General features: G+C 37.6%; 1 protein-coding gene across 5 annotated transcripts in view; it reads right to left on the bottom strand.

Annotated features, from left to right (window-relative positions):
- Window positions 1–22,099, bottom strand: part of ATXN1 (ataxin 1) — a 508,201-nt gene that overhangs the window by 15,724 nt on the left and 470,378 nt on the right. For all 5 annotated transcript variants that reach the window (XM_031946815.1, XM_031946814.1, XM_031946812.1 and 2 more), the window contains one exon: window positions 6,311–8,360. In XM_031946815.1, the coding sequence (XP_031802675.1) occupies window positions 6,311–8,200 (1,890 nt within the window). In that variant the 5' untranslated portion in view covers window positions 8,201–8,360. The remainder of the gene's footprint in view (window positions 1–6,310; window positions 8,361–22,099) is intronic.

Below are 22,099 nucleotides of genomic sequence, written 5' to 3'. Positions count from 1 at the left end.
ACCTTAGATAAATTACTTAAACTCTGGGTCTCGGTTTTCTCATCCATAAAATGATGAATTTAGACTAGATGGTCTCTGAGGTCCCTTTCATCTCTAGATCTATGATCCCATGGTCACAAAAACACTTGTGATTGTCATTCTTCTACTTACTGTCTGTATGAGAATGCTGACAAGGACAGACACAATTGTCACCAGGAAGGCATTGCTAAGGTCAAGCAGGATCCTTCCCCAGAACTCAGCACATTACTGCCACTCACAGTAGGTGCCCACTCCATATTCCTTGATTTGAAGTCTGGTTAGTATATTGCAAGGTTGGCAAACAGATGCATATTGGCGGCTAAAAGACTGTGTGGGCTTATATGCTGTTTGCATTAAGTCTCCAGTTATTTTTAGGTGCTAACTAATCCATGAAATGCATAAAGCTGCCATTGATGACTCATAGTCCACAGCAGTCAAATTAAAAAATAGTGGAGTAGAATAAAAGCCATTGGTAGGCATGGTGCTTTAGGACACCAAAAGACACACACTAATCAGTCTCCTTTCCCTAGCATTCACACACACACACACACACACACGTATACACACACACAAACACAGGAGACAGAGAACAAGAGCCTGGGATATATTAAGCAGTTGCCTAGTCAAGTAAAGGAAACAGTCACTAAGGATCTAGGAAGTTAACAGACAGGTTTTTATGATACATAAAGTATAATATTTAAGAAATAATCATTGAGAAGAATCAACAATCTTGAAACATTTTATAAATGATATTTATTATAATTTATTATATTTATATATATAAAATTATAATTTATTATAATATAAATAATATAATTTTTATATGTGTGAACGTTAGTGAAAGAAGACTGATTAGTGGTCAAGACAAAGAATCCCCTAGTCTTTGTATGGAAGCAAGGGAGAAGTAGCCAGCCACAGGTCCTTCTGTGGGTGACCAAGTCTTCCTGGAAGCAGGAATCCACTTGGACAGTTTCGGTTTGGGTCTTTTCATTTGTTTAGGATGAGACATCTATATCCCTGGCCTAAAGGTCAGCTCTTGTTGGGTGTTTTACTGTTCTCTGTAATAGACTGTTATTAGTCTGTAATTAGTAATTAGACTGTTATAGTCTATTACAGTGGGGATCCTGATGGGGCATACATAGACATATATACTAGAATAGCTGCTGATGTGCTTTACAAGTTTAAGTTCCATGATTCTCTTTTTAAACAATTAAAAAAAAACAAAACAAAAAACAGAGAGCCAGTATACTGCATTGGATAGAGCACTGGACCTCGAGTCACAAAGGCCCGAGTTCAAATCTTGCCTGAGATACTTACCTTGAGCAATCCTTTAACCTCTCTAGGTCTTTTTTGAAAAAGGAAGTGGTTGGACTTAATGTTTCTAATGGTTATTTTCACCTCTACCTCTATGATCCTATAGCATGCTGTCCCAAAAGGTATATGTGTGGGGACAGGAAAGATAGTACATTTGGTATTTATTTTGTTTGTTTTTCTATGGGGTTGATATGATGGAATAGACAAAATGGGTAGGGTGGTAGAGAAAAAAATATCTAGTTCTAAAATCCCTAATCTACTGTTATTTTCTCTGTTTATGATTTACCATTTATTGTTAAGTTAGACATAGGCTTTCATGAAAATGAGCTTTTCAGTTTCCCTTCTTTTAAGATGTAAACATGTGTAGCCTAAAATTGGTCATTTCTTATTATAAATTACTTGAGTAAAACAGGGTTAAGAAATCTACTGTGTTTTTAGTTAAATTAAGTCTTCTCTGTCAGCATTTTGGTATAAAACTACTTTTCTTCGAGAGGCTTAGACTGGAGGACACAGACAACATAATGAGGGAAGATCAAGTTCAAAAGACTCATTATGTTCCCTACCCACTTTACCCAATGTGGAAGAAGTCACTCTGTGATGCTTACCCCTTCTTTTCTAGGTTGCAGCTGTTTCAATTGATGATGATGCTCTAGCTCAAGGGAAGGAGGCTGCTATACAACACATATCTGTGCATTAGGGGCATCACAGTAGGCAGTGACTCACAAGAAAGCAAGTTCTGTCTGCCAGAACACTGGATTGCTCACCCACCAACAAAAGACCTTATGGCCACAGACCTGCTGGCTCTGAGTGGTGGGCGGCTCATGCCAGTGATTACCGTCTTTCTAAAAAGAGTGTATGCTGACCCTTTGACTAGAATAATTAGTGAATGCACAGTGATTGTAAAAAGGCCAAGTGAATGCCTGCAGTGGCTAGTAGTGGGTAATGACTAAAACTTTCTTTTGTTTCTCCTTTTGTTCTGTAGACTAATGAACAGTGAGAAACAACAAGGTTTGGGAAAGGAGAAGAAATTGTGTCCATGAAGGAATACTGTGTTGGGAATGGTGAAACTTCAGAGACTGTAGTGAATGTGTGAAGGATTTTTTTTTTTTTTTGGTCATATTTCAGTGTCTGGAACTTCAACTGGAGAGAACATTTTACAGCATCTTTCCACAGCAATAATTAAAAACTTGACTCCTTAAAAATAAAATAAGCCCACATTTTATACTGTATGGGTTTGATTTTTTCTGCATAAGCCAATCTAACATGTCATTGTTTAGTTATTTCAGTCGTCTGACTCTTCATGACCCCATATGGAGTTTTCTTCACAAAGATAATGGCATTGTTTGCAGTTAACTCATTTTGTAAATGAAGAAACTAAGGCAAGGTGGGTTAAGTGACTTGGATAGGATCACATGGCCAATAGGTATCTGAGGTTACATTTGAACTGACTCCAGATCTGAAGCTCTGTCCACTGTACCACCTTATTACTGTAATCTAAAATGAAGGTAGGACAATAGCATATCTCCCCATATCTCCCCCACCCTATGAAGGTTATCTGTGGTGATGGTCAGTATTGGTAAAACTACAAAGAGTTTTTTTAAGACAGGAAGAGAAGCAAAGAAACTTGGAGCTTGAAGGGACTATTAAAGATTTAATCCTGGGGTGCTTGATTAACCATCTAAGCAATGTTTTAAACTTACTGTAATGCCAGTAATGTTGGTAATAACCTCTTCTCCTTGAGCTCTAGATTGCTTGTACACTTCTTTTATTTATGTACTTATAAGATGTTTTTTTTTTTATGTTAAAATTATTTGTGCATGTGCCAAATCTCCCTAAGAAACTTTAAGTCCTATGAGGATAAAAGCTCTTCTTCAATTTGTTTATCTCCCAGTGGAGGGAATGCAACAGATCAATCCATCTGTTGGATGGAAATGAAAATATAAAATAAGGAAAGATAAGGCTCAGAGAAATGTACTGCCTTGTCCAATGTCACAATACTAAAAAGCTGCAGAGCTGAGACTAGAGCTCATACTTGTCAACTTATAGGTCAGTGCCAAACTCTACTTTTGTAATCAATGAGTTAAAGAACATGGAAAAGATGCACAATTATTTTGCACCTAAGAATGAAACAAAAAGATACATAGAATAATAAAGGTAGGAATTTTTGTGAAAATAAATATTTTAGAACTTTTCTTTTTTTGAGAATTTAGCCATAAGATGCTAATTCTATTCATTTTTGATCACTCTTTCCTCTCTTCCCCACAAAAAAGCAAAACATCACAAAACATTGTAATTCTGATAATTTACCTAAATAATGTCCCATGGTTGGAAGCATTGTCAATTTTTTACCCACTGAGATAAAATGGATTCCTCAGGCATCGAGAAGAAATTCCACACTGAGAGACACCACAGAGCTGGACAGGGACTCCCACAGTATAAAAGCTAAATTAAGCCCATAGATTAGTCATACTTCTGTGTGACTTTTTCTGCGGACTCTGGAGCCATCCCTTGTGAGAAACACAGCTGGTGAAGTATTTTAGCTGTGATGATGTAAGCCTGATTCTGATATGGCTCTCAGGAAGGTGACAAATCGTTTGTGGAGTTGGTGTCTTGCAATTCTGTTCTTACTGCAAGAAATCCACGACACCCCTTTTAGCAGTGCACATCATGTTCTTCCCTTCTATATAGAAGATTTTCCCAGCATGCACTGTGACAACACAGGGGGCTGTGCTGACAGATCTGTGAACAAGATTCCACACAAAGTCTACCTTCTAATTTGCACCTCTGCAGTGTGACTAGTGGTCTGGCTGCAAGGAGAGAAATGAGAGCAAAGAGATGACTCCATGTGGAAGCTGATATTCTCTCTCTTACATTCTCATTTTGAAGAGTACTGAAGAGGGAAAAATACAAATAGATATTTCCTTACTAAGAGCTGCCTAGCGGATCATGAAACCTGAAAAGGAATGTGAAGGTTACATAATCATATGCTACTGATGCCATTGGGGATTTATCATGTATATACTAAGTAACATATTACTTCCCTTTCTTCTGTCTCTTAAAAAAAAACTATCAAGGAATATTTTTTATGATGGATTTCCTTTTCAAAATCACTATTGCTAAAACTATAGTAATAAGAGAGTTGTTCATGGGGGCAAGCTTGGCTTAGATGAGTGACCTCTGAAAAAGTTACCTGGGCAACTCTCTAAGATCCTAAGTCACAAATAAGTTGTTAATATGAATAGGGCAGAGAGTTTCTATCCTAGGAGTTCTATGAAGAGGGGTTCACAATTCTTGAAACTCAAAAATTAAAAAAAAACTTTAAAATGCCAGGAAAACCCTAGTTCAATCCACATTTAAAAGAGAGATGTGTGTTTACTCTACAGGCTTAGTTCAGACAATGAACCAAGAGGTGCCCTACTTATTAAAGGTTACTTGTGCTATGTGCTACACTGTTTGTTATCTTTTTAAAACTTTTTTTTAACCCTCAAGAAGAGGTAAGTATTAAAATGGAGAAAGATGTTAAACTTTGAGAAATTCATGTTTACTGTTGTTTTTAAAAAATAAATATAATTAAAATGTCTTTTTTTTTTTTTTTAAAGATTTGAACTTTTCAAAATCTTCCTGGGTATCATTATAGACAAGGGCAGCTAGGTAGTACTGAGCATGGAATCAGGAAGACTTAATCTTCATGAATTCAAATCTGGCCTCAGAGATTTACTAGTTGTATGACCCTGGGCAAGTCACGTAACTCTATTTGCCTCATAGCTTGAGCTTGAGAAGGAATAGCCAACTAATCTACCATCCTTACCAAAAAAAAAAAATCCCAAATGGGATCACAAAGAATCAGGCACAACTCAACAACAACAATAGTATCACTGTAAGTATCATGCAGAAAAATATTTGTAACAGAGTCAGGAAATTTGGGATGGTTAAATCTGGGTCCTGAAATACTCAGTAATAGATGGGATAGCACCTAAAACTAATAAGACCATTACTTTGGATCATTCAAGTAAAACTTCTGAAAATATATTGTAAAGTTATCATTCCTCCCATCCCAATCTTCTTAATTTTTCTCTTTAAAACACACACAAATACACACACACACAAACACATCAATTCAAATGCAGCACCATGTATGAGCCTTAAGTTTTCAACATATCAACTCTATTCCCTTTAAACCACTTAAAATGTGAAGGGGATTCTGTACTATTTTTGTTCCTTCAAAGTATTCAATAGAAACATTTCAAGAAGATTCTTTGATTTCTAGTCATGGAAATTTCAAGTGTTGATTAAATCAAAGCCATTTGACCTAACAACTGATTTAAAACAAACTGAACAAGGTCATTGCTTTTCTTTACAAATGAGCTATCAAAATAAGTGATTTCAAAGGATTTAGGGAAAGGGTAGGAAAGAGGGAAGGAATGCATGGAAAGCAGGAAGGGAAACATTTAATGGTGTCTCAGTTTTAGGTGTCATCCTATTCTTGCAATTCATAGTTCCTACAGTCAGGAAGCTCACTCATTGTAGATCTGGTTTCACTGATGTAGCAGTGTGCTACAGGGACTCATTGACCTTCATAAGATGATTTAAAGGCAGAAGGGACCTTAAGGGTCTTCTAGTATGATTCTATCATTTTTCACATGAGGGAACTTAAACCTCAGAGAAATTTGCTCAGTCACACTGATATAAGAGTCAAAGCTAGGATTTACCCCCTGACTCTAAATACAATACCAGTTTACTTCACCATCCTTCCTCACCTATTGCTTCATTTCCTCTTGAAATAGGAAAAATAGGTTGGTTATTTAGGCTTAGAGAAGATAGACCCTTACATGGGACTTATTCCTAAGCACAGGTGAGAAGATAATTTCCCCCAAGCTTGGCCAAGAAGTCTGTCCATCTTGTAAGAAAAAAAGTGGAGCATTTTGAAGAGGGTGTATTAGTGCCCCTTTCTGTGAGGGAGGTCTGGGGTAGATATTACCTGTGCTCGATGTTCTCCCACTGCAAACTGGATCACTGCAATGCCTGGGGTAGGACTGTCTTCAATCCTTTCTACGGTGCTGGAGTCTATTTTCAGGTCGTTGCTAATCTCAGCACTCTGGATGAAGTCTTCTGTTTTCAAGTCCTCCACCTTCTTTAGCTCTCCATTGGCCAGTTGGATGATTGACCCTTTCATGAAGTAAGGGGGCAGTGTTGGGGGAACCGCTGTGGAAGATGCAATGGACTGGACCACGGGGAGGTGGATCTGGGCCTGCACCATGGCTGGGTAGGCTGCCTGAGTGGCCAGGGACTCGGCGCTGAAATTCTCGCTCTTGGGAATGGTGGTAGTGACAAATGTATGAGGCACTGCTGCAAACTGTGGAGAGGAAGTGACGATCGCAGGGGCTACCCCGGACGGCTCCATGTCAGCGCCGCCCACGGGGATGAGCAGAGGCTGGGTCCCGGGGATCACCAGGTGTTGTGGCAGGTTGCCGGCGTAGCTGATTGCTTGTTGTTGGCTGCTCAGGTAGCCGATGACGGGTGGCTGAGTCCCTGCATAGAAGGCCGGAAGTCCAACGGGGAGAGGGTCTGAAGCACTGGGGGTGGTCTGGATGACAGTGTGTGGGGACAGTGTGGCCACTGCGGCCTTCACGCCCTCGGGGCCCAGAGCCTGCTGCGGGGACAGAGCGTAAGACCGGTGGCTGGGCTTTCCCAGGTGGAGGCTGCTTTTGTCATTGAGGGTGGACGGGGAGGCCTCTCGGTGAGTGACCTGTTGGACTTCCATGTCTGTGGTAGGTGTGTTGCTGTTGGGGAGGACCATCACGGAGGTCCGCGCGCCCGAGGCGTCGCGGGTGCTGTAGTCAGCGGGGCCTGAGTGGACCACGACGTGTCTGGTTTCATAGTGGTGAGAGGCCGCCTTCCCACTTGCCTTCATGAGGCCCAGGTCTGCTGAGGAGGGGACTCCATATCTCCGGCTCTTCTCCATCTCTCCATTCAGCATCTCCTTGGCCTGCATGGCCTGCTGCAGCCTGCTGCTGTCCGCCTTCTTAGTGGATTCCCGGGGAACAAAATGACCACCAGAGTCTGTGTATTGCACCACCACCTGAGAGGAAGGCCCCAGGGTGAGCGTGTGGGGGATCATTGTCTGATGGGGATGCAGGTGGACTGGGATGGCTGGAGGGGACATGGTACGCCCAGCATTCTGGGGAGAGCTGGAAATATGGACATACTGGTTCTGTTGGGTGGGTGGTGGGGATCCTGCCGTGATAAGCCCTGGAGTCCTGATCAAATGCTGTTGCTGCTCAACCTTATGCCCTGGCTGCTGGCTCAAGCTGCCCACGTTGGCTAGCAGAGTGGAGTAGGCCTCCAGGTGGGAGCGCTGCGATGGCGTGGTGGCCACGGCGGCAGAGGCCACGCCACTGGTGGCAGGGTTGGCTGGAGGGGAGATCAGCTGGGAGGGGATGAAGCCAGCATAGGGCCCGCTATACTGGGAGGACCCAATGAACTGGAAAGTGTGCGGCAAGTGTGTGTACTGCACAGGGGACACTGGGGTCCCTGACTGTGGGGGAGGATAAACCGCAGGGAGCGTGGTAGTGGCTGGAACAGACCTGGGGGCACTGGGTGGAGAGTAATCCATCCCTGTGGACAGTGATTTGTGTAAACCTATTCCCTGCTGTAAACCAAGCTCTGCTGTCGAGGTCCCCCCAGGACCAGGCCTCCCCCCCATGTTGCCTTGTCCACTCTGAGTGCTGGGTAGCCATGTTAAGCTCTCGGCCCTGTGGTTGTCATTTGGCACGACCACTGGCTTCTCCTCCGATGGCCGGCTAGTGGCAGGAATCTCACGTTTTTTGGGAGGCAAGCATTCATTGCTCCGTTCTTGGTTGGATTTCATTTTTCGCCGTCCCCCCTCCACTGTGATTGCTTCACTGTCTGGCTAATTCTGGTTTCAGTCTGGTAAATGGAAAGTCGCATTTGATTTCTGAAGGGGATCCAGAGACTTCATGAGGAATCATCTCCCTAGGAGCACAATCTTCCAACAGCTGCTCTGGATTCTGGAAAAAGAAAGGGGGCAGTGAGGCAGGGGGGAAGGAAGGAGGGAGAGGAAATCACAATATCAATCCCGGAGGTGGGGTAGGGAATCCCAAACAAAATTAAGAAGAGCTCTTTAGTTATTAAAAATATTGCCAAGATCCTATTTATAGTCATAGTATTAGAGACAACACCAGCCATGTCAGTTTACACATCATGAAACCAAATCAGAACCTTTACAAACAATAATTTTGTTGTAGTTAAAACAACTTCTCCTCATAATTCATTTCTCAGTCTTTGTGGTCAGGACACTCTGCATCCCATATACTCTCTCTTCAGGATTAACCCCATCTTTTCCCCTTGCCTTAAACACACATCTTACCCTTTGCAACCTCCCTGGGTGACTGGACAAAATCCATGGGAAGGGTACTCTAAGTCTTTAAGTTCAGGACAACTATATGAGCTCCCAAAAGATCCATGGGCTGCAAATGAGATTTCTTGAAACAATCTCAAAGGTTTACTTCTGCATTCTTATCATCTTCCAGGGTCCATGTTAAACATTTATTAGTTAAGATTCCTTAGCACATACATACAAACACACACCTATAATACCCCTCCCTGGAATTCAGGATGAGGAGTCACAAATAATTCCATCTCTAAAATATATTCTCAGCCTGAGTAGTATTACCATTCATTACCAACGTGCAAAAGAATTGCTGCAAGCTGACAAGGACTGATCTTATTTCTTTACATAATAGGGTTGGCAGTTTTAAAGCTTTCCTGGGAGGGCTTGCTTATTGGCTACTCCTTTTCCTTCTCTTCTCCCCCTTCTTCTCTTAATATCTGTAAAAATGTCCACTCAGCATCAACTCAAACCAAGAAATCCAAAAGGAAGGGAACCTCCTTCAGATCAACTATACTTGCATTCTTAAAACTATGAAGGCACCAGGATGGTGATCCCAGAGCTAGTTCTTTACTGGATCTTATTTCTGTTTCTTAGTAACCACTGAACCATGAGTCACCACAACTCAGCTCAGCTGTTTCCTGTAACAAACAGGTTTCCACCTGGACAAGGGCAGAACATTTAGCAAACCAATAAAAATGACTATAACAAGAAGCAGATTGAATTTAATTTCTACAGGAAACAATGGCTCAAGTTAGCAATCGGTGCCACAGGCCTGGAGAAGTAATAAGAACTGAAGCTTTGCAATTTAAAATAGTCTTAGCAGAAACTTGCTGCTGGCATCCCTCATCTATATACTCTTTTTTACCTGGCTTAAAAACAAGAGCAGTTATTCTATCCCTTCTCAGTTAAGAGAGTCAGGGGAGAAGAAGAAAGAGATATTATTCAATGCTTTCCTTTTTTGCAGGAGCAAATGATGTACTTACTCATCTGGCCCCACCCAACTCTTCCCTTCTATAGGACTGCATTTCCCTTCTCAAGTCTCACTTAGAATTTTCTGGTATTGGTTGTCAGTTTTTGTTTTTATTTTTGGCTAGAGTTTAGTATTTCTTATGCAAATTCTTTCAAGGGCAGATCCAAATACAGAATTATTTGTTAAATTTTTGCTGTACCTACAGCTTTGTGCTATAGACTGTGAATATAAAGACTAAAATAAATAAATCAACCAACAACAACAAAGGTTTTTGCTCTACTTAATATAAGAGGTAAAACTGTACAATCTGACTTTGGAAGTCCCTCCCTCCCCCACTCCCTTACTCACTTCCATGATCGATGTTAGAGGTGACATCTCACACTAAAGGACTTTTAATCAATAAGAGCACTCCTTGAAAGGCAGAGAGGTACTTTATCGAGTAGATATTTATGGAAATTGAGGATGATGTGTAAGATCTAAGATGATAAGAGAGTGTATTTTAATTTGTGCCTGAAACTGAGTTTTGGCAATTGCTGCCTTTATAAAGTGTGTGGATAAAGAGCTTTTTCCAGACTGACCTATAATGCCCAAGACATAATGCCCAAGTAACTGTTATTTTTTTGATAATTTTGCAGCATTTTAAATGTTAACATTGAAATTAAATCTATCAACATACATTAATCTAAATTATAACCTAATTTTAAATACCTCAAGTACCACTACCCTTTCCTTTTTTTTCTGTGATGGTTTTAACAGTTATTTATTATTTTTAAATCTACCAAAGGGAATATAAATGTATATGTAGATATGTATATACATACATATGTATTTGCATACCCCCACATATACTCTCTTTCTTCCTCTCACCCCCAACTCACCTCATCCCTGACCCATCTCTTCCCACATCAAGGTCACAAGCTATACCAAAAGTGCTCCTCAAAAAGATTATCCTCAAATTAAATGTTCTATGCTCCCCCTGCTGGCTAGACAACAACACTGACCTAGTAAAGGCTGATAAGATTTAGTTCAATTCCACATGCATTTATTAAATGCCTGTTATGTGTGAGGTACTGTGCTAAAGTATTGGGACACAAATACAAAACTGAAATGTCTCTGCCCTCAAGAAATTTACATTTTGGAAGATATAAGATTTAAATACATAAATATATGGAAGAGGGTTCAAGCACTGACACTTGAGCTGAGGATGCCCTGAAGGAAGCGGGAGATTTGAAAGGCTGGAGATTTGAAGGGCTGGAGAAACTCTAGCATGAAGCTAGAGAAAAGAGTGTATTCCAAGTATAAATGACAGCTGATGTAAAGGCATGGGGGATAGAGACAATGTCAAGCTCAGGGAATAGTAAATGGGCTAGTCTGGCTAGAATGTATCATTCATGAAAAGGAATAATTTTAAATAAGTCTGGAAAGATAGGCAAGGATCAGACCATGAAAGACTTTGTATATATATATGCAAAGATGAGGGGTTTGCAGACAATAAGTAGGAACTGAAGCTTCTGAAATAGGAGAGCCCCGAGGTCAGATTTCTGTCTAAGAAACAATTAATTTGGCATGATTTTGGCAGGTGTATCAATTTATGAAGAGAGACAATGAAAGTAGGGTAGTCAATTAAAAGGCTCTTTTTAATAGTCCAAGTCAGAGGTTATGAGGACCCAAACTAAGTAGTGGTCATGCAAATAAAGAGAAGGGGATGAATGCAAGATAAGTTATGGAAATAGAACTGAGAAGTGAAAAGACTTGCCAACTATTTGGATATATTAGGGTCACGTGAGTGAGGAGTCAAGGAAAAAGAGTTGTGAACCTGGGTAATGTATCAAAAATAGGGAAACTTGGAGGAGTTTAGAAGGCAGATAATGTGTTTCACTTCAGACATGTTCAATTTGAGATACTGATAGAACATTCAGGTTGGTGATAATTAGTAGACAATTGTCCATGTTGAGCATGTTCAGGCGAGGGATGAGAGTTGGATAGATATACAGAAGTCATAGGTTTGAGATGATAATTGAATCCAAGGAAGCATATGGAAGTGCCAAGGCAGAGAAAACAGTAACAAAAAATACAATATGTTTCAGAACAGAGTCTGGGGGACATTTACACTTAAAAGGAGGGATATGGGTGATGCTACAACAAAAGGAATCAAAAACAATAGTAAGAAAAGCAGGACAATACAAAACCAAGAGAATTCAGAATCATGGAAGCCAAGAGGGGAAGGAGAAGGAGTGGGGAGACAAAGTCAAAAGCTACATTTCCTCTTGTGCAAAAGAAGGGTTTATACCAGATCATTTAATGTCTCTGATATCCTTTGATTACCTTTTCCCTTTTCAAGGGCAATCTATTTGTGCCCTTGAAATAAGAAGATACCAGGATACAAATCCAGTCTCTCACACTTACTGTGCAATTGTGGGTACATCATTTTCTTTATCTATAAAATGGATATGATTTTAATACCTGTCACATAGAGTAGTTGTAAAACTCATAGTGAGATGATTTCAGTAAAATTCTTTACTAGTAAAAGTAAAATACTTTTACTAAATTCTTTACCTTAAGGTGCTATACAAGCTTGTACCCCAAGACCCAATAACCTTTTATGGCTGACATTCCACATAGTTGCTTACTTTACACCAAGACTCCTAACTCTTTTCTTATTGATGATTATTTAACCACACCTCTTCCCATCCTTTATTTGTTCTTTTATTAAAACAAACAAAAAAACCCTTACGCTTTAATTTGAATTAAATCTGCCTTTATTATTGGATCTCAACTTTCAGACAACATGTTAGCTATCCTATCCACCTTTTTATCATTCATAAACTTGATAAGCACGCCATTTGCATTTTCAATGAATTCACTGATAAAAATATCGAACAATTATAGGACAATAAGTCTAGGGTAAGAAATGATCTCAAGGGTCATCTACTATAATTTTATAAATCAGGAAACTGAACCCCAGAGAGGTTAAATAAATTCCTCAAGATTGTTGTAGCTTGTCCTTTATTCTCAAAGAGGACCAATACATCAGGGAGGTGATGCCATGACAAGCAAGTGAATTGGATTTAATTCCACAGGTGATGAAGCCAGAATATTAAGACCCCATTTCTCAGTACTATGGACAATTTTCTAAGACTGTAAATTGAAGAGAAGGTGCCAACCTACATTGATAACAGGAGTTTCCTAGACCAGGGAATTCTTTATATCAATGAAATCATGGCTCCAATATCTATCCCTTTAAAAAGTGTACATTAACTTTAGTAAAAGTAGTAATAAAAATGTTCTATTGGCTTCCTTCTGATGTCTTTTAATCCTTTTAATAATGCTTTTCAAATTATTATTAATGTTGTTCAATGGTAGCATGATGTAGTGTCTAGAGAACCGGTCTGAATGCCTAGAAGAATGAATTTCAAGTTTTGTCTGACTGATACAGGCTATGTGTGTTCCTAATTAAATTAATTAACATTTCAATGATTTAGGCAGAGAAGGTGTCAACTTGCATTGGGTAGAGGGAATTTTCAAATCAATGAAATTACAGGTGGCAATGTACCTAAATCTTACCTAAAGCAGATATATGTATGTATGTGTATATGTGTATATAAAATCAACTAAAAATAGCATTATCAATTTAATTCCTAGCTCCATGTAATTACATGTCTATTGAAGGAAACTTAAGAACAGAAGGTGCTGGGTTTTTTTCCCTCCCTAATTTAGGAATCCTAACAGAATTTATATTTCCATACTTTTTCAGCACTGCCATCCTCTTGTTGTGGATCTACTAAATTTTTTGATTTGTCATATATTTGTATTTCTATTTCTTTCACTTTTCTATATATTTAATAGTAAATTTTGGTCAGCAACCACAGTTGTTATCATTACTATTATTGAAGATAATTTAATTATAAAGCATTTTAAGGTTTATAAGGTACTTTCCTTATATTAACAGGATGAGGTATATATCATAAGCATTATTATCTCCATTGTAAAAAGGAAGAAGTTAAAGCTATAGAATTTGAATGATCTTTCCAAGATTACAGAGATGAGGGCCAAGAGGTAAACCCAGGTAGCCCCATGTCTATGCTCAAGGATAGTATGCTTTGGAGAAGGCACCTGGGACTATGGCTATACAAGTCTATGCATTAGAAGAGATGACATGGGGTGCTCAGGACAGCAGCTGGGCTCTGATATCCCTAGAAACCAGCACACATGGAACGTCTCTGCAGTGTCTGGGTAGCCAGTGTCCCCTGGCGGTCTGCCCATGCTAGAATTCCTGGAAAGGCTCAAGGCGGAAAAATAATCACTAGAAGAAATCACCATCTGGATATGTAATGGTCCCAACTGAATTGTTCAGCAGAGGTCAGAATCTGTGTTTTCAAGAAAAGCTGGAAATGCCTTTCTGTAAAGACCTTCCTAACTCAATACATGCACAAAGAATGTCCTGCTTTAATGAATAATTACATGCCAGATTAACTATCCTGATACTCTAAAAACCCTATGTTTATCCACAGTGCTGACCAAAGGCAGGGAAGGGAATCATTCTCTATGGCACCCATAATTAATGTCTTATCTCTTACCTGGATGATTTGTGTCTAAGAGTGAAGGTGATAATTCTGTCTTTGTTACCCATCCAATCAACAAACTTGGCACAATGACTCTACTGAAAGGGCCAATGTAGAAAATCTTTAGTTTTTTTTGTTGTATATTGTGTTTGTGTTACATTTTTCAAATAAAAATAATACATTTTTGATGTAGAAGGGAATCAGTGGTTTATTTAATGCAACTCCATATATTTTTAAGCAAAGAAACTGTAAAAGTAAAGGATTATACAATTAGGCAATGGCATAATCAGGACTAGGATTGAGGTTTTTCTGATCTCAGGATCAAAGTAATGTTTCCCTAACACCATAGTTACCCTTTATATTTTCAATGTGTTAGATTTTCATCACTAAAGCAGAAAATAATTTACTACTTACTAAGCAGTTATAGCTTTGGGCATTTTTAAAAGTTTCAATTTAAATTATAATAATTCAATAACTTTAATTTACAATTGACAATCAAGTCTATTCTTTGCAAGTTATTTCTAACTCCGAATTAAAATGGGAATCTTGATGATTCATTAGAAGAAACTCTTTCTACTCACCTTCTGAACTAACCAATAATTTTTCTCACACCTATAATTCATACAAAAGAACTGATTTTTAATACTTAGTACTTTCTTTCCCTCCTCTATCTGATTGATGCAACTAGCATTCTCATATTTTCAATGCATGGTTCATTTATTCACACCTGTTGAACAGGTAGGCATTATTTCTGTCCAACCCACATATACAAACGCAATAAAATGAAAGGTCAGATGCTGAGCTAAGTAGTCTGACTTTTGTGAGTAGTGGTGAGTATTATACTTCCTTGCCCCATCCTGCCTGCTTCTTCCATAATACTTTTTTTTTTTTTAAAGAAAAAGTTCCAAAAGGTTTGGTTGGGAAATGCTGAATCTTTTATCAATAGCCTAGTGGAATATACTAAGTCTTCCAAAAGGATGCCCAACAGTTGTTTATTCTCAAACATTAGTTTTAGTTTTTCTTCTTTTCTTCTTTGCTTAAGAATGACCTAGTGATAATCATACAGGATTAAGTTTAGAGCTTACCAATCACAGGATGGAATGAACTCCTCAGAAAGAAAATAGTTAAGGTTTATTAATAGGGAATGTGAAAATAATAGAGTTTGAAAAATATCTTCCCAAGGCTGAGAAATCCCGAGTCAGGCCTGAAGTATGCATTGCTCTTGCCTAATTCATGTGTACAATGAATATAGGTAAAGCACCCATTTGCTATAGCAAGTGTGTTACAGTATTATTTTTACTAGTGAAAAAAATTAACTATTTTAAAGCATCAAATCATTATTATAATCCTGTCCCAAACTGAAAATTATTCAACCAAAACTTTTTTCAGGGCATTAAAATGTTTTTTCAGTATTTCTAAGAGATTCATTCTCTTTTGCTTTCTCTGTAATTTTTTGGAAGTGATTAGTGTGCAATTCTGAACTTTAGTCTAATGACCTGAATTCAAATCCCAGTACTATTCCCTAATGGCTGTGTGATCTTAGGCAAGTCATTTTTTTTCTCTGAGGTTAAGAATTTTCACCTCTAAAATGGGTTTTTGTACTTTATTCAGAATTGCTGTGATGAGGAAAGTACTTTAGAAGAACTAAAAAATAATATAAATGTCCTGCTACTACTACTATTACATTTATGAATTATCCTCTTCTTCCTCCTCTGGTAAAATAATCCAAAAGCAGACAGTAGAGAATAAGTAAAGAGATATAAATAATTTGTCAACTAAACTACTGGTTTTCCTTTTGATATTTTTTAGTAACATACATATACATATATACATATACATATACATATACATATACATATACATATACATATACATATACATATACATATACGTATGCAAAGGAAATAAATGCCCAGAACCTTCAAAGTAAATCAGAGATATAAACTTAAGGAAACACATTTGACTTTATAGGTATTACAGAGACTTAATGGGATGGGATCCCAATACCTGTATATGGATGAAGAAAATTATGCTTTAATTTTTACTTTAACTTTTCAAAAAGAAGCATTACATATTAAGGGGATATATTTGTGAGTAAATCTAGGAACCTGAGGGGAGAGGGAATTCAAAGAACATTGGGATAAAGAACAATGTGGGTAGAAACAAAAATGATATTATCTTATGACTATTCTACATCTCACCCAGACAAAAGAAGGAACCAGTTGGGACATAGCCTAGCATGGAGATGATGTAGGTTTCAATTATACAAATATCTTCTGGGGATTCTTTCTGCCAAATGCAGAGAAGCTTAAAAGCTTCTTGGTGTTCTGGGTGGCCCTTTTATTGGTCAGCACATTATGTGGTCTGGTGTAACTCATCCCACAATTTGATGGGTCACTAATATATAAATTTACATTTTTAGAAGTGAATCTAAGTATTAGAACAAGCCCATGTACAGACCAGATTCATTTATAACTTACTATATGTTGAAAATGCCAGGACAATCACATGCATATTTACTTGCATGTTTAGGGGGAAGGAAGAAGGGAACAAACATTTGTATAATGTTTACTATATACTTTGTTATGTTCTGTACAAATACTTCATTGGAATAGCAACCTTTGGTATTAGGGGACATTATTATCCCTATTTTATGGTTGAGGAAACCAAGGTTGACAGAAATAAAAATCACTTGCCCAAAGTCACAAAGCTCATAAGTTACTGAGGGTTCAATGAACTCAGGAATTTCTGACTCCAGATCCAGCATTTTATCTTCCACCTATCTGCCTGATTAAAAATAATTGCAAGTATATTATTTTCCATATCATCCATTGATTTAAAATTTACTCACTAGAACATCAGGGGTTCAGCATCCTCTCTTGGAAATAAAAAGAAGTAGGATTTCTCACTTGCTCAGCTTTTTAAATGAACCATTCATTGCTTGAGAGTCAGAATTTAGTCATCCATTCATTGAATATGAATCAGTCTCTTATTTAAGAGTCTTATTTTTTAAAAGACAAACATTGCTGTCAGAAAGAGTTGTTAATAGTATTCTCTGAAGTAGATCATAGCCACTTATAATGCGTTATCTTGTCTATTAAAAGCTTGACAACTTCTGTCCCTTTTATCCCCACTTGTAAGAAGTCTCACTGTACAGGTTTTGTACTCTTCTCCCCAAACCACACAGATACTCTCTCTTTGTCTCTGTCTCTGTCTATCTCTGTCTCTTTCTCTTTCTATGTCTCTGTCTCTCTCTCTTTCTCTCTTCTCCCTCTCTTTTTCTCTCTCTCCTCTCCTAGATAATGGTAGCTACTTCAAAGGATATTTAAAGAATAATTTGTAGCACTTGCATTGGCAAGCTATGACAGGACAGTTCCTAAGGTTGCCAAATGTGCAATCTTTAGACTAATTATGAGAAACTCCCAAGTAAAGGTCTTTCGAATGGGCAATACCCTAGTCTTTCTTAGCTTACTCAAGGATATTAAAGGCATTTCAAAGTTGAGTTTTTTCAAAACTAATAATTTTATAATAATTTCAGAAAGATTACCCACAAGCTCAGACATATGTACATTGTCCAAGAAAAACTTTTCATACTTTCAATGTTAGAGAGAAAAATGAGAATTTGTGGATAACCACATCACAAACAAAGTCTTTATAAGCAAAAGCAGCTCAGTCTGTCATTGATCAACCAAAGATTCATTACTTCCAAAGAACACTGAATTGTCTTTCTTTTATACCATAGATATGGTAATTAATAAGAAAAGGAGGTGCCTTAAAGACTCAGAAGGATTATCAGAGACGATTATATTCCAATTCCTTCCTTTTTCATCTTAGAACCCAACTATCAGTGTTATAACCTTCAATAAACACTACCCACATTATTTAAATTATGCCCTTGGTTCTGATTTCATTTTTTAATAGTATGATGAGAACTCTTACCACCTAACAATTCAATTCAATGAACTTTTAATAAGTGTCTACTATATATCAGGTACTGTGCCAAGTGCTGAGTACTTGTTATTAAAAGTTGATAATTGAACAAGGAAGAGTGAATACTGCTTCAACCTATGAAATGCTACTCTCAAACCCAGGGCATTTTTGCCAGACTTAAAGATGATTTCATCATTCAAAAGGTATAAGGAGAAATGTAAGGAACTCTTCTTAGTCTGGACCAGTTCTCACTAGTAAGGAGGGACCAGTTGATAAAATACAAATAATACTAACCTCTGCGTAAAGTGATCATCCCATCTTATAAATTATGAAATTCAGCATAATCTAACATGTTCCTTATATTTTTGAAGCGCATATTTGAAAAGGATTTGTAGAAATAAATTGTGATGGATTAATGTGCTTTGTGAGAAGTCACCTGATAGGGATGGGAAGATGTTAAAAAAAGTTTTTGTGGACATAAATTCAAATAATATTGGCAAAGAGAAAAGAAGGGAGATCTAATGTGGATGCAATGGGAAGTCACCAATCAATTTAGATTAATTGAAAAACAGGACAGATGATGGAAGAAAAAGTGGTTAACAGAGGATAGATCTAAAAATTCCTCACATACTGTATTAGGTAATAGACACTAGTTTTTGGAAAGGTCATCAGTAGGGTAGTTAGCTTCCAGAGGAGGTGGCTACTATGGTTCAGGTTTTAGATCCTTGTGGAGGAGATAAATACTAGAATTTTACAAAAAGCAGAACACTAGAGGTTTTCATGAAAGGCTGAATGGCCGTTTGTCAGGCATATTATAGAATAGATTGTTTTGATATGGGCTGGCTGTTTCAGTCTTTTCCTGATTCAGTGAAAAGTTGTTACACTTTTATACTCTCTCTAGCATAGGATGCAAGTATGTTATGTGAGATGTCTAGTTTTTGCTAATTTTAAACACTGTTGAAATTCCACATCCAATTAACCCAAACTATCAGCAGATACTCTTGGTTAGAATTCCAAAACAACTTTGTAAATTCTGGGGTTTGTTGAAAGCAATGTGTATTTATAAGTAGCAAATTCTCTATAACCATCTTGACTAAGTGTGGAAAGTGTCATGGGTAAACTAAGTATTTAACTGTAAGAAATTAGCAGAAATAAGAATTCTTTCTGACAGCCTTAAAAAAATCAAGAGACTGATTCATATTCAGTGAATAGGAGGCTGAAGTCTGACTCTCAAGCCATGAATGGTTTATTTAAAAAGTCAGCCTAGTGGGAAATCCTCATTTCTTTCTACCTTCTATTTATTTCCAAGAGAGGATGCCGAACCCAAGATGCTCTAGCGAGTCAATTCTAATCACCAATGAAATGGACAATGGGATGACTTGCTACTTGCAGCTGTTTTCAATCAGGCAGCCTGGTAATTACTGTAGCCCTCTCCTGTGGCTCACAGGAAGCCCAGCGTGGAGCCTCCAAACACACTCCGTGAGTTGAATACGCTGCCAGATCTCCTACAGCAGTACTCTGCCGCCAAGTTACTCTTCCCGCCCCCTGGCTCAGCTTCATTAACTTAATCAGGTATTCATTCAAAAAAAAAAAAAAAAAATGACACACTCTCTGGAAGTTAGCCAATACCCTCTACACTGGGTGAAGAGTCAAAAAATGGCAGCAGATAAAGACTGTCAGCATGGGGTGTGGAGAGGTGCAAAATCTAGAGATACACTTAATAGTTACTGTTCTTTGATATGAACTCATTTTTCTGGGATGTTCTGCATTTGCCTCCAGGAGTGTGGTTCAAATGACAATTTGTCCTAAATGCAGAACATTTAATTCAGTTCAATAAACATTAACTGAACCCTTACTGCATGCATAATATGGCAATAGACCGTGGTGATACAACGATAGGAAAAGGAAAATAGTCCCTGCTTTCATTAACATAAGATACTTAGGAACTCAGATGAACAAATATTCAGCAAGTTTCTACTATGTACAAGGAACAGTGATAATAACTGAGGATATAAAACAACAACAAAAAGGAAGACCTAAGACCTACCTTCAAGAAGTTTGTAATCTATTTGATAGATAATAGGCAATAATTTAAGTGTAAAGTATAATCAATAGATCTGGAGTAATATAATCTGGATTTTAACTCCTACCTGTATGATTTTGGATAACTTGATAACTTTGTTGAACCTTGATTTCATCATCTTTAAAATAAGGGAGTTGGATTAGATTTTATCTTTTGTTTCTATATTTAAGACATTATCCTGAGAAGGGGTCCATCAGCTTTGCTACGCTGCTCCCTGCTGGAGGGACTAACATAAAAAAAAATTAAGAAACTCAGGATTAGAAGTTCTGAAAAGTCTTTTCCACTCGAAATCATATATTCTGATGAAAGAGAAAGAGAGTCTTATGCATTAATAGTAGCTGTGTTGTTTGTTGTTGTTTGTCATGGGGTTTTCTTGATGGAGATGGTTTGTCATTTCCTTTTCCAGCTCCTTTTCCAGATGTTGCTGTTGCTATTTGTCCCTTGTTCTGGTAGATGGCCACCATGAAGGTGATATCTTGAATTATTCATGAACTGGATGTAAGTAAGGTAAAGTTGCACAAAGTCATCAGTCTGTCTTCTCCAGAGTCATTCAAGTCATTCCCAGTCCAGTGATAAGCCAGAAGTCAAGATGAAGGACTGAGGGAAATAGGTTTAAGTAATTTGCTCAGAATCATACTGCTAGGAAGTGTCTGAAGCTAGATTTGAACTGGAAGATTAGAATTCTGACTTCAGACCTGGCACTTTGTCAACTGTGCCACCTAGCTGTCCCAATAGTAGCAGAAAAGTGAGAATTTGATTATGTGCAGAGGTCAAACATCAGAAATTCAAAAAGGGAGGAATCGCTTAAGAGGGGGAAGAAAGTTTCCAGTAAAGACTTTATGGAAGAGGAAGTACCTAATTCAATTTAATTAAAATTCATTAAGGCTCTACTATATGCAAGGGATTCTACTAGATTTAAACAAATCCTTGCTGCCCCAAATATGGTGGAAAGTGCATACAAATACGGAGAGAAAAGAAAGGGGAAAATGAGGTTTTTAAAGCTAGATTTTTATTTATCTCTTTTTTACCTTACCTAAATTTCCCACTGATTACCCTCCTTCCTGAAGAGCCATATTTTATAAGGCTTTTTTTAAAAATTAAAAGTAAAATGGGGAAGAAAAGAAAAATCAACAAAGTCTATCAACATACAAAAGTAATTTTATATATATATGCAGAGTTTCACACTCATGGACCCCCTTCTCTTCAAAAAGGAATGGAAAGTACTATCTTTTTATAGATAAGATTGTTGAGTTCATCAAGAGAAGTAATAAAATTGAAAAAGTCAGTTGAACCTATTTGTAAACTTGAAGGAGTATTTTATTTAGGAGTTAATGAAAGTCACTGAAGGCATTTTCTTTGTTTTCTGAAGGAATTCACTGGCAGTGAGAATTATATCAGGAAATGAACAAGATACTAAAAAGATACCAATAATTTTTTTTTTTGCTTTTTTATACTTTTTTCTGGTTATATATGTACATCAAATTTTTAATACATATTTCTTTATGAATCATGTTGGAAAATAAAATATTTGAAATAGGAAAAAGATACGTTAAAGGCAAACTCATTAGGAGTAGGTAATTTAGTAGATGTGTGGTATAAGGGAGAAAAAGAAGTGGATGGTTACTGAGATTCTGAGTCTAAGAAAACTGGAACAATTGGGGGGTTTTCATCAGAAACAATGAGAGAAGTCAGGATGAAGAGGAGCAGATTTTTTGGGAAAAGCAATGAGTTCAGTTTTATATATGTTTAATTTATGATGTTGGTAGTGAGTTATGTTACAGTTAATTATGGGAGTAGAAATGAGAAATAAG

Source organism: Sarcophilus harrisii, chromosome 1, assembly GCF_902635505.1.
Source record: "Sarcophilus harrisii chromosome 1, mSarHar1.11, whole genome shotgun sequence".
In the NCBI taxonomy this organism is placed as follows: Eukaryota; Metazoa; Chordata; class Mammalia; order Dasyuromorphia; family Dasyuridae; genus Sarcophilus; species Sarcophilus harrisii.
This window is presented reverse-complemented; position numbering and strand designations above follow the sequence as displayed.